The sequence below is a fragment of the Carassius gibelio genome, chromosome B15 (assembly GCF_023724105.1).
Source record: "Carassius gibelio isolate Cgi1373 ecotype wild population from Czech Republic chromosome B15, carGib1.2-hapl.c, whole genome shotgun sequence".
Taxonomy (NCBI): Eukaryota; Metazoa; Chordata; class Actinopteri; order Cypriniformes; family Cyprinidae; genus Carassius; species Carassius gibelio.
In genome coordinates, this window is record NC_068410.1 from 20,104,648 (window position 1) to 20,121,725 (window position 17,078).

Here is a 17,078-nt window from a genome sequence, read left to right on the forward strand (position 1 = left end):
CCAAGCTGGACCATGAGAGATATTTTACTGAATTGAGTCTACAGTGAGTCACAGGTGATAAACTGCAGAAAATTGACAACAAGTAATATGTAAAAATTAATTTAAGACAATTTTAAGACCATTGCAATCAATTCGGGTTGCATAAAATACAGTGCCATTCATAAAATACAGTGCAAACAGTTTGGACATCGCACAGTGCTCATTCAATAAATGCACAGCTAAACAGATGAGTTTTGAGTCTAGATTTAAAAGTGGCTAATGTTTTAGCACATCTGATCTCTTCTGGAAGCTGATTCCAACTGCGGGCGACATAATAACTAAAAGCAGATTCCCCTTGTTTTGTGTGAACCCTTGGTTTTTCCAAATGACTTGATCTTAATGATCTGAGTGGTCTGTTAGGTTTATATTCAGTGAGCATATCTGCATTGTATTTCGGTCCATGGTCATTAAGTGAGTAAAAGTATTTTAAAATCAATCCTAAATGTAACTGGAAGCCAGTGTAAGGACCTGAGGACTGGTGTGATATGCTCAGATTTTCTGGTTCTAGTCAGAATCCTGGCAGCAGCGTTCTGGATGAGCTGCAGCTGTCTAATGGTCTTTTTGGGAAGGCCGGTGAGGAGCCCATTACAATAGTCCACCCTGCTGGTGATAAAGGCATGAACTAGTTTCTCCAAGTCTTGACTGGAAACAAAACATCTAATTCTTGCAATGTTTTTTAAATGATAGTATGCTGATTTAGTTACTGCTTTGACAGGACTGAAATTAAGGTCTGTCTCCAGATTCACACCAAGATTCCTGACTTGATTTTTAGTTGTTTGACCCCTAGAGTCAAGGTATGCATTCACCTTGAGAGCTTTAACTTTGTTTCCAAAAGCAATAACTTGTTTTCCTTGTTTAACTGAAGGAAGTTATGGCACTCTGTCTTTTAAAGTCCGCTCCATCTGAAAGCAGGTAATGGCAAACCACTAACCAGGGAACCAGCTTTACTGATGAAATTCACGTGACAATCACATGCGATTTATCGCCCAGCCCTAGTACAGACTATGAAAAAGACAATGCAGAAAACCTGAGTGGATGTGGCAGAAACTGAAACTTGAAATTTCTCAGTCAATTGCTCTCCAACAGCGAATGCAATGAGTTTCTTTTCTGAGAAGATCATTAATATTAGGAAGGTGATTAGCACATCCTCAAGTAATGCTGAGGTCAGACAGATTCGGCAGCAACATCAAAAAGGAGATACTATGTCTATTTTTGAGACAACTGATAGCAAAATTTGGGAAGATATACAGTAGTGCAGCACCTAAAATCGTCAACCTTCAATCTTGACACACTTCCCACATCTTTTTTCAAAGGTGTGCTAAACTATTTAGAAGCAGATCTCTTAGAAGTGGTAAACGCCTCACTTGTTTCTGGGACTTTTCCAAACTTTCTGAAAACTGTAGTTGTTAAACCCCTTTCTGAAAAGTAAATATTGCCCTTAAGCACTCTAGCACCAAGTTTGTTTGGGTGCATGGAGGCCATCCGGTTTAAACACTTGCATATGGCCCCAGAAAAAAAAAAAAAATCTAGTTGTCAATGAAATTCACTCCTTTTATATTGCAAGATCTTTGTAGCCATGTGTTCAACCCAAGCAACCATGAAAGCATATTCGTTCCCCTTGCTGGCAGTGGTCGATTGATGAATGACTGAACTTTGAGTCTTCTACGTTTTTCATAGAGTTCACTGAAATCCTTCTTAATAAGTCCTGACTGCTCTTTCCGAATATCATTCTTCCCCACATGGATGATGATTCAATTTTTCTGTTTAGTGCTTCATCAGAATGTTCCCGAAGTTCCTTGTTCACATGAGAGACCATTGCTTGATGAAAGCAACATATTGTTGTATTTCTGCTATCAATGTTTCTAATAATAGAGTCACCCAATATCAGCGTCCTGGGCTTGGCTCACTCTAAGCTGAATCTTGCTGTCTGCTTGACCTTGAGCGCCTGTTAGTAGCGATGTTAGCTGCTGGCTGATCCGATCCATGTTTAATCACATTTGGGGATTCCTCACCCACACTCATTAATGCTTCAAATCTGTTCTCAATATGTATAGGGGGTGATAAAATACCAGTATTCACAAGCCTTGTCATAGCCGAATCTGGAGTAGCGGATACTACGGCAGCAATACGAGAAACTCGTGACAATCTGATGTCTTGTGTGCCTTTGGGTCCCTGTTTGTGCCATCGATTAGTGTTACGATCAGTTTCAGTTTGTTCCTCTACACTTGGTATAAACTGTTGAGATTCAGAAGATTCATGGGACTCACCGGCTGTATGCTGAGGGGGTCTGTGACGATGATTTGCTGAGTGTTCAGTCTGTTTTGGAATTCCAGCAAGTAACTTTGTTTCAACTTTTTTTTTTTTTTTTTTACTTTTGTGATCAACCACATTCTTAAAACAAAATACATTGTGGTCCGCACAAACCATGTGACTCTTTGTTGTAGTTAATGCAGTCTGGGTTAAATTTCTTAAGAAAAGTTTATGAGAATGCTTTGCATGTAACATGAGTTTACACCATTCACAGGTACCATGGGAGCTGCAGAGAGCAATTCTAGTCCTGATTATGACTTTACCTGGGACACTTCAGATATGGAGATGAAGTCTATCCAGTTGAGAAAACCATCTTCAGTGTACCATTGCTAAAGTTACAGAAATTGTAATATCCATGGAAACTTTCTATTGGACAAAAGGTTCTTTATAGTAGAAACAAATCATGTTCTTTACATTGAGGGAAAATTTGTTCTTTTAAGAACTGTTCACTTAAAAGTTATTTGAGGAACCCAAAACAGTTATTTATGGCATCACTTTGGAACCTTTATTTTGTAAAAATCCTGGTTGTTTGAATCTGAATGTTCATTTATTGTGGTATAATATCTCCATACTCAGGATCTGGATCAGCTGAATAAGCCTCTAGCCCTCTTCCGTTCTTTGAGTCAGTCGCGTGCCCATGAAGAGGCTCTAAACTTCACCTTCCTTTCTTTCAATGCCAGCAAAGACAGTCATCCTCTGGCTTTAATTCTACAGCCACACCTCCTTTAGCTTTCCTGTGCTCATGGGGCTACATTCGCTTCCTGGTCCGGTTTAATTTGGGTTCTGAACCTCACACTCTGGATCCAGACTGGGCTTCCAGCTTACCTGAAGGTGGGGTGTTTGTAACCAGCACAGGTCTTGACTGATTTGGCCCCAAGTCTCGAATATAGCCACATGAGGCAATTGTAATAAAACTGGTTGAATCGGACAACTTTTAAGACAAGGTTTGTGTTCGCTCATTAATACGTTAATGTTGTTTCGTTTTGCTTAGTTGTAACTAAGAGTAATAATTTATTACAATTAAATTAAAACGTGTCTGTTTAAACTAAGTGCAAACAGCACGCCTTTTTGGCAGAGGCTATTTACACTTACTCACCCCAACATGTGGTAGGGTAAAACAGCATTGCAAAAACCTATTAAATAGCTGTTCCAGTGGCGTAGATAGTAAAGCATGTAGAAGAAATATACTCTTTGAACTGATCGACTTGAGCTCGGATACTCTTTTGCCAAACTCGTTCCTCTCCCTTTTCACATCACATATCAGAAACTATTTTCAATAAAACTGAAGGAGATAATCAAAAAAGTGGGAACAAGCCTCACCGGTTTTTATCGGTTAAGGTCATGTTTGACCTAAAGCGGCATTCTTTTAATAATATTAATAAAAATCATGATTTATCGTATACTCAACACTTTTTTTTTATTGCATACTATAGTTTGCACTAAGTAGCCTTGTATAAACAAGCATGTTACTACTATTTTTGCAATGGAAATACTTATATTTTTGCATAATGTAAACAGTATCTATCATTATATGCTCTTATTGTAAAAAGTATATAGTTAAAAAACACTGCTATTTTCAATTAGTGTATAAGGAAGCCACTGATATTTGCACTTAGTGTAAACAATATATATTGCTACTGTACAGTATTTGCACTTCGTGCAAGTAGCTGCTGCCACATTAAAGTGGATAAATATTGGCAGTGGGACTGTAGTGCACATTATTTCTTAGCAAATACTCTAATAAAGAGAAACTAGTAAGAATTTTAATTAGGATGTTTTTATTTTATTTTATTTTTTTTTTATTTTTTTTATTATTATGGACACTTTCACAGTATGTCCAAGGGTGGAATCTTATTTTAACAGATTTTAATTGCTTCTTTTTATTACAAGATGGTTATATTACAAAGGAAAACTTCTTATCCTCATGAGTTGAAATAATACATGATGTCCATTATTATTACAATGTATTAAAAAATGATTACAAAACTGTCTTCAACTTGAGTATATTTTCAAATGTAATTGAAAACAATTGTGATGGGGTTTTTTTGGAGGGGGGGCTTGGTACATTTTTCAGGTTTCTTTTAGATGAATGGAAGGCACAAAAGAACAGAACAAAACTTTTTTGAAATTACAAAAGGTTTTATGGTCACATTTGATCAATTGCCGAAAATACATTGTAATTTCATTAAAAATAAAAATTTCATTCATTAAAAAAAATACTCCAGGTAAAATATCCCTAGTAAATACAATAATTTGCATTTCCAGTCATGCTTTTTTCAAGCTTTCTCCTAATGTTCCTGCTATCTCTGATGGATTTGTTTTGTTTTTGAAGCCTGGTCTGTTTCACCTGAATGGAGATATCCATGATGTGGTCCACAGCAACAGCTTCCAAATGCAAATGGCACACTTAGAATCAACGCCAGACCTTTTACCTGCTAAATTGATGTCCAATTATTTATGGTCCCTTAAAAAAAGGGGAAGGTACATAATAAAGAGCTGTAATTCCTTAACCTCTTCTCTAATTGTGATGAAAATACTAACTGTCTAATTGTGATGAGCTTTAGTAATTTCACTTTAATGACAATAAATAGGTTCTTATAATAGGTTTGACACTTAGAGGCTTTTGCATCTGAACTCTTCATATACAGTATATTGTGAGAGAAAATCATAGCCATCTTGGTTCAATAATGTTTCTGGGATCAAATGGACCTACACACTATGGCATAATACTGATGAGAATGGTATTGGCATTCAGAATGGAACAGAACACTGCTTTTATTTTTATTTTTTTCATTTCTAATAAAGTGAGGGCAGAGGGCAAAACTTCCGTTATGGTTTCTCAGTAACTTTACACTTGACAGCTTATACATATGTGAAATTAATCAAATCAGATGTTCACAAATCAAATGTTGTGGTGGGAAGCAAATTTCTCTGTGACAAACAACTCCAGTATGTCATCTGCAGACGATTACAGACGACAAAATTCAGTACATGGAAATACATTACTTTTGATTTGCTTAACTTTTTGAGTAATATTACAGCACAGTGTTATGCGTAGTATAAACCAAGAAAAGGTTACATTTCAGGCTTTAAAGAAAGGGTTTGCCTCTAAGCTTTGCATTCTCTATTTAAACAAGAAAAAATACGGTAGAATGTGACTGTAAAATAAATACAGTATGTATTAAAAACTGTTAACAGGTTGTCATAATGTGAAAGCGGTTGCTCAGCTATACAAACAGTCACTGCACACAAGTTCTGACATGTCTAGTGCATGTCGTGCATTAAGTGCTCAGTGAGATCCGTTCTGAATTATTCCTTCACTCTGCCGTTCCAGACCAAACGTCAATCCAGATTTACCCTGTAAATTAATATCACTTTGAAATGAAACCGTGTTTCCACAAACATGCCTGAGGTTAGAGGCTCAGTTCATCATTCACAGATTCTCAGATTTTACTGACCCGATACATGTCCTTAAACCAACACGCATCTTTATTTGGACTTATTAACCAAAATGAAATAGGCATTGTATACGATGCTTCCAAAATGCTGAAACGTATTTGGCCTGTAAGCGTTATCCTCCTCTGACCCAGTCAATCATTTCTGTCCTCTGAATTTCTCAGATTATGCATGCAAGTTTTGAGTAGATATTAAGAGAGATGCAAATTCTTAGAAACATACATTTCTATAAACAATATTCGGTAACACTATAGTATGGGGTCCAATTCACACTAATAACTAGTTGCTTATTAGCATGTCTATTATTAACATATTAGTGCTTATAAAGTACATATAATGCATGACATCCATAATCCTACCCAATACCCTAAACTTAACAACTACCTTATAAACTATTAATAAGCAGCAAATAAGGAGTTAATTGAGGCAAAAGTCATAGTTAATGGTTATTTAATAGTGAGAATTGGACCCTAAAATAAAGTGTAACCCAATATTCATATAAAATATGAGATCTCTCATAATTGCATCTTCTGAATTACAGTTACTCAAAATAATGTTAACATAAAGCATTGAATAGCATGCCCAAGTTTTGTGAAAAAATCTGGAAATGTAACATATATTTGATAAACGCTACAAAAAAAAATTAAAATTCTGTGCAAAACCTACAATCGGATTTGTTTCTCAAAAACATGCCTTTATTGTATTTCCTTTCATAACAAAATCCATAATCAAATCCAAAAATCTACAGATAAGACACAATACCATCAATGAAGATGGTTTTTCTGGATTTTAGGATGTATGGAGGGGTTTTGGTTTTTGGGTGGGCCTACAAGCTAAAATGTAAACTTAAAATGGGCTTTTGCTAAAACATAATTTTAATAAGATTAATCTTTTTTTATTAATTTAACAACATGTACTTTGAATTTGACTTTGAAGATTTTAAGCTTCATGTCAGATGGAGCAAAACAGCATAACAATCTGTTAGGAAGGAAGAATAATGACTTACACTTTCATCACTGTTATATTCTTTCCATTAACTGTGTTTGAAGTTGGGCACATATAAAAGAATGAACAATCTGGATTGTTGTGTCATTGACAGTGATGATTTTTGTTAGCACTCTACACATTTCCAAACAATGAGACTGATCTCTGATTCGTTTACTAAATCCAATTGATTTAAAGGGAGTTAACAATTTTAGCGAGTGAGATAATGCACGTGTTCAAAAAAGACCATTTCAGCCAAAACGGAGTAATAAATCATACATTTTAATTACAATAGCATCATTTGTGTTTTATTCAGATGATTCATTTCTCATCCACTTTTTTAGAAAAAAAGACCAACGCTATCTCACGGCCAATTCGTACGTATTTTACGAGGTGGCTTATTCGTACAAATTTGTACGACCTCACTCGTACGATTTTAATACGATTTGTCTAAACCCCAGTGGCGGTTAGGTTTAGGGGCGGGGTTAGGTGTAGGTCATTCGTACAAATTCATACGAATTGTGAAACTCGTAAAATATGAACGATTTGGCAACAATCGTATGAATTTGTATGAGTGTGGTCGTAAAAATTGGTACACATAAGCCACCTTGTGAAAAATGTACGAATTGCCGTGAGATCGGGTTGAAAAAGGTTTAGCAAATGTAATTCTCAGCACCAAAGAAAATTTCACATATATTGTAAATAAATATGCATCCTAAAAAAATCTTCTATTAATCTGCACATCATGACCTAAATGGAGCTACGAAGGAAAAGAAGCCTGTCTGAACAAAACCGAGAGTTTATGAGACACATTTATACGCCTTGAGTGTGTTACTAACACACTGGCGTACATTTTCCCGACTGAGGGAGACTTACTCACATATCCGCTTTTCCAAATCTACCTTGAGCTCACTATTCTGCCCACAAAGAAACAGTTCTACAAAGGCTTTAAGGTGAAGCCATATTCCTGAAGAAGCTGACAGTCTAATCCCAGTTTTTTAGGAGCGCTCAGATGAAAGTTCGTCATATCTTTGTGCATTAAGGTTAATTGCGAGGTTCCCTATATTCTGTTTATAGCTGTATTGTTCTGCTAGTGGTTACCAGGCAAACTGGAATCTGGTTTGTCAGTCTATAAGAAAAAGATTGGATCAAGGAAGAGTTTTGGAAGGAATCCAGATGTGGTTGCCGTCCTGGTCTCTCTCCCTTTATATATTTCCTACACACCGTTTACCCCAAACTTCCCCATACTGTTTAAAGAGATTAAACTTCAGGTATTTAGAAAGAGACTGTCTGGATGAACTGAGATACGTGTGTAAAGAGCCAAGGAACTGTCACCTCAAAAGTATTTGCCTTCAATTTTCTAGTGGCGTGTGGTGAGACTCTTCAGAGAAGGGATGACAGAAATGATGACTGCAAAAAAAGACTGAATTTGCAGAAACCGTAACATTTTATTTCAATAAAAGCCTTTTTAATAAATTTAATAAGTACCTCAAATGTCAATCCTGCCTGATGGAAAGTGATACCAGTTTCAAAGTCGTCGGATTACTGTTTTATTTTTCCACACTAACTGTCATTTCCAGTCAAAACATTACACAGACAGGTCTAACTGTCACGGACGGAATGCTCCAAAACAAGAAGATCCAAACGCAGCATTTATTAAAGAGTCCAAAAACAAACAGAGTAATCCACATCAGGGCAAAAACAGAGCAACAGCAAACATATCACAGTAAACAATAAACTAGCAACCAAAGACAAAGAAAACCGGGCTTATATGTGGATGAGTTAGCAAGGTAAATGAGACAGCTGAATGTAAAGACACTTGATAGTCAAAGCAAAGGGTGATGGGAACTGAAGTCAAGATAAACTAAGAAAACTAAGAAGCATGCCCTCTGGTGGCTATTCACACCAACTAGACACTGTGACACGAACTATTTAACCTGCGAAAAACTGCATCTCTCTCAGGCATCTGCTACGCTTTAGCTTCTCTTAGATATCATCTTTAACAAGCAACAATCATTCACTCATATGAGCATCGATTTGCCTCAGATTTCAGGCATTTGTAGGCGATCTCCATTAACTGTCAGTAAGAGTCAGAGCTAAATTTGTATAATGCATTGATCTGTCATAACCAAACACTCATTTTGAATGACACCATTCTGCTTGTGTGTTCACAAAATATTCTGAATTTAGATTTTGTCTCTTTTTTTGCACCACCAGTGAAAATAATTCCAAGTCGCAGTAGAATAAACTGTGCAATGCTGTTTCTTTTTAGAAAGAATATGGGGACACAAAACAGCGATGTATTAAAAAACAGAAAACATTTTTCGGTTACACTTTATTTTAATGTGTCCTTGTTACAGTATAATAATACATTTAAGTACTGAGTACTATTTATGTACATGTATGTACTATATGGCTAGGGGTTAGGCATATAATTTCTATGTTACTTGCATATAATTATGCACGATTTACTACCCTTGATCATCCTCACAATTTATTGCTTGTAGCCATTTTGTCATCCTTTCCAGGTCTGTATGTTTATTAGGAAGGATGTAGAACTTCAATTCATAATTTGTCAGTTTGTTGGAGGTACAGAAAACAGCACAACAACTCTTCGGCATGATTGTCCCGTGTATTTCAGTTGGCGCTATGGCAATGTTTTCCCCCACGGGCTAAATTCAAATCTCGTAACGGGGCGTTCCCGGGGTCGTTCCCAGACCAACCGTCTGTATCTATTAACCATTTAAAAAAACATTATTTTAAAAAAGTTTTACATACAGACAATAACATTTTCATAACGATCCCCATTTACATAGATCCGTGAATAGATGATGACGTCACTTTGTAAAGATAGACTACTCCTGCTCAAATACCTATAGACTGAACATGGTGTATGTGCATATCTTGACGTCATAGTTTTCAGAAATGTGTATTTTTGCAGTTTACACAGATATGACAACGATATTGGTTTTAGACTCTTTGAAAATGTTCAAACGTTTTTGTTTTCAGGCCTCAAAAGAGCATGTTGTTAAATGATTTGGTCGAATGAATCATTCAATAACTCACTCATGTATTGAACACAGGAGCTGGAGATTGACAACGTTGACACATATGCAGCCTCAGTCAAACTAGATCTAAAATAAATCTGATTATATTGAACAGAAATTAGGCAACTCTCATCACAAACATTGTGTTTACATGTGTCCATTAAGACCAGAGTCTGAACTGAATCAACACTGAGCTGATTCGAGCTGAGTAATGACACTGCTGTCTGTCGAGTTAAACTTGTTTGATAATGAATGACAATGAACACAGTTAATGAACTAGACTTAACCAACACTGAACTGAACGGAACGTAACAAGGACACTATTGTGTTGCTAAAGCAGCTTTAGCGCAGAATTTTGGATTTGCCTCATTGATTTGTTACTTTCCTATTGAATAATGTGCTTTTGAAACAATAAAGTGCTCTAAAAATAAAGGTGAATTGATTTGACTGGCCTTAATCCTGACAATGTATTAAACGCTGAGAACAGTACAGCCATCTACCATTGTTTGTTAGCTGCTATGCTTATGTTATGAAGTATAAAATATTAACCTTCTGCATTTGCTTAAATAAACACCCTGGAGAGATTGATAGGGATATAGCGTGAGATTGCTCAACAGTTTTGGCTACACTTGAGGATGAATGGGATATTTACTGTAATATTTAATGTTTCCCAGGATACTAAAGCTTTCAGAGTCATGAGACACAAAGTGCTGACTGCTGCCCTTCTGTTTATTTAAAATGCCCACAGTGTTTTAGTTCACGAAGCCTGCATGCTCCGGTAATGCAACATTAAAAATGATGCAGCCTGTCTGAATTAATCATCAGACTGCTTTCCACCTGAAAACATTTAATACTTCCAATAAAAATGTGTTTGATCAACATATACTCACTACAAGTTCCTCAGGGATCAATCATAACCACTCGATATGTGCGCGTGCATTGCTAAGGACAGTGTGGTAGCAACAGTCATCTGAACGGCAGTGTTTAGAGTATGACAAGACCAAATTCCAGCCACGAGTCTGTCGGGTTTGAACAGACAAGCCTACAGCAAAAGACGACATGAAATCAGCACCTGAAAGTGACTCAGGCGATAGACACATATGATCTAAACAGATGTGCTTCAACAGATGTTTTTGAATGCAATGGGAAAAGTCATATAACAACACATACATAAAACTTTGTTACATTTAATGTTATGTTTGTCGCATTTTGTTACATTTAACAGAACTAAAGGTATGACTGGGGTACACATTTAATTTCACATTTACTTCTGTTGTCTTTGAAATAGCATTAAGTGTATGATTAAACGTACTGGCAATCATTTATGGTAAACTAAAATATAACAATGCCATTTTGTTGTCGTGTATTTGAATATATTTGTAATGACATATCTGCAACAATGAAGCTGCAGTTTAGTATATTTAAATATATTAATGTAATATCAAATAACATACTAATTAAAATTATGATCAATAACTTAACATGTGCTTTAGAATGTTAGAGACCAAATTAAAATAAAGGTTTGAAGCACTCTGTTCACAGGGGATGTTGGATGAATCTACATAAATAATATATACATATATGTCCTGTTTCTGATACACTTTAGCACACAAAAATAGAAGATTCATGTTGGAAGACATTTCCTACTTTTGTAACCGAAGGCGACATCAACATGGACAAGAGAATATGATACCAATACTCCCAGGAAATGTGTAACACATAAGTGTTTGGGATGGACTGATAACGCAGGCAATTAAGAAAGAATTCCATTTGTTTCCTTTAGAAAAGTGCTGTGTAGTTATTTCTCATGGCTCCAGGCTACTACTCAAATATTCATAATGGACAGCAACAATTAACGTCTTAGGCATTTCCCATATATATTTGCACTCTGTACACAAACACACACTTACACACAACAGCTAAGCGACAAAAGATGTACCCAAATATTATTTTTTTCAGACTGTTTTCATTCGCATTAATGGATGATAATGCAGTTTAAATGCTGTCTATAGACAGTTATAGAAAGCATGTGAGTTTGAGTTCATCTTCTCTACTTGAGTTAGCACAAGTCCATTAAATCAGTTTGGGCATAAATCTTAGTTCTCTTATAGATTCTAAAAAATAATTGTTCCATTGAAAACCGAATTTTTTTTTACAGCTTGATATCACAGGAGAAAACAAACAAACAAACAAATAACAACAAAAATCTAAAAACAAACTTTTTTTTCTTTTTCTTTTTTAATTTTATAATAAACTAATTTTGTTTTACGTTAACCTCACTTAATAATGTATATTTAAAATATTGTGAAAGTATATTATTACTGTATATATTAATATAGTTTTGAAAATTGGACGATCGTCATTTTCAACTAGATTATACACTAATTTATTTTTTATTAATTTTAGTCTATATTATATGTGAATCTTATGTGAATTTTAAAGTCTAACTTAAATATGTTGTTCGTTTATTTATTTAATTATTATTATTATAGTTCTTAACCCAGCTATGCGTTTTTGTCTGTTTGCCAGGAAACAACCTTGGTGTTATGCAGATCAGTCACGCTTTGAATAAGTGAGGAGGAACGAAGTTGTCAGATGCTCCTCCTATTTTGTTTCTCACGGCTACTTTATCAACCTCAGGAGGGAAGTCTCACTAGTAGATTTACCCGTCTACCTTCCCAACGAGCGAGAGGAGTGAAGAGAGTCTGCGCGTTTCTTACAGTTTTGTTTAGCTTGAAGCGTAATGAGCTGTAATCGAAAATTGTTTTGCGCGTAAATCTGGTGGTTGGCCAGAACTGTATAGACTAATAATTCAACTAAAAACTGTGTATGAATTAAACGACAGAATTCTACTGAAGAAACTGAACCCCGAAGACCTAGCAATATCGCCTTCGCTTTTAAATATTATGTTCGGAGTGAATGAAACAATCCATCTATGTTGGTTAGAGAGTGTTGTGATCGGGAGGAATGGACGCGCGCAGAAGTGATGGACACTCTGTGGACAGGTGCGTGCTGACTGACGTGTGATTCAAAACTGATGCTTTATAGTCATGACAGCTTAGTGATTGTGAATGATTGCAGTTTGATTCAGTTATTCAGCAAAGGAACATGATAAATAATACATAAAACATGACAAACGAGTAATAAATTAAAATCAAACAAATATTGGACTCATTTGAGTTTCTAAAACATCTGGTTGTACATTAGTCTTTAAAACTCTAAGACCGTACTCGAAAATGCTTATTTTCTCATTTTATTATTATTTTTTATATATATATATATTTTTCAGTGAAAAGTCAACTGAAAAATTAATTTTCTTCCCTTTAATGACTTAAACTTGAACTCCACAAGGTTGCATAAAACCTGATGATCATGTTCTTCAGCTTGATTTGAGTATGATCCAAAGAGCATCTTATGCATCAGTCTTTACAGGAGTTTTCACATCGCCAAACTTGCTTCTTTATTAGTGACCTAGAAATAATACCAGCGCCAAATATTTGTTTAGTTCAGGTTTGAATGAAAAAGGAAATAATTTAAAATCCCATTTGCTCCGCACTGTACATCACACAAAAATAAGTTTTAGATAATTACCACATACAGCTCTAAAAGAGAAATGTGAAGAGGTTACTTCAAGGAGCTGTTTCTACCTGAGATGACTATTTAAATGTGTTTTGTTTCTGCATCAGAATGTGCTGAGGTTTATTCAGTTATATAAAATATTTGTCAAAAAAAAAAAAAAAAAAAAAAAAATATATATATATATATATATATATATATATATATATACAGTATTGTTCAAAATAATAGCAGTACAATGTGACTAACCAGAATAATCAAGGTTTTTCGTATATTTTTTTATTGCTACGTGGCAAACAAGTTACCAGTAGGTTCAGTAGATTCTCAGAAAACAAATGAGACCCAGCATTCATGATATGCACGCTCTTAAGGCTGTACAATTGTGCAATTAGTTGAATTAGTTGAAAGGGGTGTGTTCAAAAAAATAGCAGTGTGGCATTCAATCACTGAGGTCATCAATTTTGTGAAGAAACAGGTGTGAATCAGGTGGCCCCTATTTAAGGATGAAGCCAACACTTGTTGAACATGCATTTGAAAGCTGAGGAAAATGGGTCGTTCAAGACATTGTTCAGAAGAACAGCGTACTTTGATTAAAAAGTTGATTAGAGAGGGGAAAACCTATAAAGAGGTGCAAAAAATGATAGGCTGTTCAGCTAAAATGATCTCCAATGCCTTAAAATGGAGAGCAAAACCAGAGAGACGTGGAAGAAAACAGAAGACAACCATCAAAATGGATAGAAGAATAACCAGAATGGCAAAGGCTCAGCCAATGATCACCTCCAGGATGATCAAAGACAGTCTGGAGTTACCTGTAAGTACTGTGACAGTTAGAAGACGTCTGTGTGAAGCTAATCTATTTTCAAGAATCCCCCGCAAAGTCCCTCTGTTAAAAAAAAGGCATGTGCAGAAGAGGTTACAATTTGCCAAAGAACACATCAACTGGCCTAAAGAGAAATGGAGGAACATTTTGTGGACTGATGAGAGTAAAATTGTTCTTTTTGGGTCCAAGGGCCACAGGCAGTTTGTGAGACGACCCCCAAACTCTGAATTCAAGCCACAGTACACAGTGAAGACAGTGAAGCATGGAGGTGCAAGCATCATGATATGGGCATGTTTCTCCTACTATGGTGTTGGGCCTATTTATCGCATACCAGGGATCATGGATCAGTTTGCATATGTTAAAATACTTGAAGAGGTCATGTTGCCCTATGCTGAAGAGGACATGCCCTTGAAATGGTTGTTTCAACAAGACAATGACCCAAAACGCACTAGTAAACGGGCAAAGTCTTGGTTCCAAACCAACAAAATTAATGTTATGGAGTGGCCAGCCCAATCTCCAGACCTTAATCCAATTGAGAACTTGTGGGGTGATATCAAAAATGCTGTTTCTGAAGCAAAACCAAGAAATGTGAATGAATTGTGGAATGTTGTTAAAGAATCATGGAGTGGAATAACAGCTGAGAGGTGCCACAAGTTGGTTGACTCCATGCCACACAGATGTCAAGCAGTTTTAAAAAACTGTGGTCATACAACTAAATATTAGTTTAGTGATTCACAGGATTGCTAAATCCCAGAAAAAAAAATGTTTGTACAAAATAGTTTTGAGTTTGTACAGTCAAAGGTAGACACTGCTATTTTTTTGAACACACCCCTTTCAACTAATTGCCCAATTGCACAGCCTTAAGAGCGTGCATATCATGAATGCTGGGTCTTGTTTGTTTTCTGACAATCTACTGAACCTACTGGTAACTTGTTTGCCACGTAGCAATAAAAAATATACTAAAAACCTTGATTATTCTGGTTAGTCACATTGTACTGCTATTATTTTGAACAATACTGTATATATATATATATATATATATATATATATATATATATATATATATATATATATATATTCTACGAAGAGGATCCCCTTCTTTGTAAATGTACCCGTCACTAACAAGCAATAGCAAAGTAAATAGCGGAGGCAAACTAAAGCATACAGTCTTTTTAAAACAATGGACATTATATTCTGCCTCAATTTCCTGTTTTAATATGAAGTACATCTACACAGAAAAGTCCATCGGGCACTTCGTGTGGTCATTAAGCAACTGTAGGTGAGGTCTCTGACTGACATATTGATCCTTAAGAAATGCTTAAGGATCAATGTTTTTGCTTTTTTACAGATCCTCAAAGAAAAGGCACTGCAAGTTTTTCACGATAAACAAAGTTGCTGTTGCCCGATCCCTGTGCCTGGGCTCAGGGTTCAAGGGCGGGACTGTCTGAACATGCTTTCAAACAAATCATGCGAGAACATTACCAATATCGATGTGAATGGGAATCCGGTGTTTAGCACTGTGATGTTCATCGCTGGGGTGGTGGGCAACCTGATGGCTTTGGCTATCCTGGGAGTCCACCGAAAAGAGCATCGCACCAAGTCTTCGGTCTTCTGCATTCTTGTGACAGGTCTGGCGTTGACAGATCTGCTGGGAACATGTTTGCTCAGTCCACCGGTTTTCATCTGCTATGCCCAAAGAAAATCCCTGGTTGGTCTTACGGGAGATTGGTGGCTGTGCTGGCTCTTCGCCTTTGCCATGACATTCTTCGGCTTGGCCTCTATGCTCATACTGTGTGCAATGGCGGTGGAGCGGTGCCTCGCCATCAGTCACCCATATTTCTACTCTAAACACGTGCGGCGCAGCTTTGCCAAGATCGTCCTCTTCCTCATCTATCTCTTTACCTTTATGTTCTGCTTGCTGCCATTCTTTGGATATGGACAGCACAAGCAGTACTGCCCAGGCACGTGGTGCTTCATCAAGATGGAGGTAGAAGGAGAGAGTGAGGATGAGAAGAGGAGAACGCTGACCTTCTCACTGTCCTACGCTGTGCTAATTGCGCTGCTCATCGCCATTGTGTTCTTGTGCAATGGTTCAGTCATCGTCAGCCTATGCCGCATGCACAGGAGCCAGCTGACACGTCGGGGATCAGTGGTGTCATCTGGACGAAAGAGGAGGCTGAGCACCTGGTTTGGACAGGGAGAGGAGGAAATGGACCACTTACTGCTGCTGGCCTGCATGACTTTCATCTTTGTCATTTGCTCCTTGCCGCTTTCTGTAAGTATGGGACATTATATCACTGTGAAATGTTATAGTTCAAAGCTAAATCTCTGTTTTCCAGCCTGTTTTAGTTTTCCAGACACTGATTTTACAACAGTTAGGTTCTGGTCCTTCTAATTGTATTGGTCAAGTGCGTTCCTTTATTATATTTGTCTAGACCAGAGTATGTGAGTGGAATGAGTTCTCATTTTCTCTTGAGTGAGAAAACCAACAATGTTTTAGGAAATCTTTCTGTCCTGCGAGGCTGTACAATACTCATAGTCCAGTAGTTGGCATTATTGTGGCATGAACTTTGAAAACCTCAGAAGAGCAGTGTGGGCAATGCTAGTTTAAGTTCCTTTTTATTGATGTCGAACAACATCAGGTTGGTGAAATAAATTTGAGAAACTGAGCATTTACAAACTTTGAATCAACAGAACAATTTGCTCACCAAATGATTCATTGTTTTTTAGGTACATAAAACACCTGCTGGTTAAAACGGTGTAAATGCAACAAAAACTCAAGCCAAGAATGTATACTTATCCCTTTTACAAAATAATTGCAAATGTTTTAAACATTATTATATTAT

At 36.5% G+C, this 17,078-nt stretch overlaps 1 protein-coding gene across 1 annotated transcript in view; it reads left to right on the forward strand.

The window, feature by feature from the left end:
- The first annotated feature begins 12,509 nt into the window (after positions 1-12,509).
- The window catches only part of LOC127972831 (prostacyclin receptor), a 37,726-nt gene continuing 33,157 nt past the window's right edge, over positions 12,510-17,078 (forward strand). The window contains exons 1-2 of the mRNA XM_052576656.1: positions 12,510-12,841; positions 15,581-16,507. Coding sequence (XP_052432616.1) covers positions 15,683-16,507 — 825 coding nt within the window. The 5' untranslated portion in view covers positions 12,510-12,841; positions 15,581-15,682. The remainder of the gene's footprint in view (positions 12,842-15,580; positions 16,508-17,078) is intronic.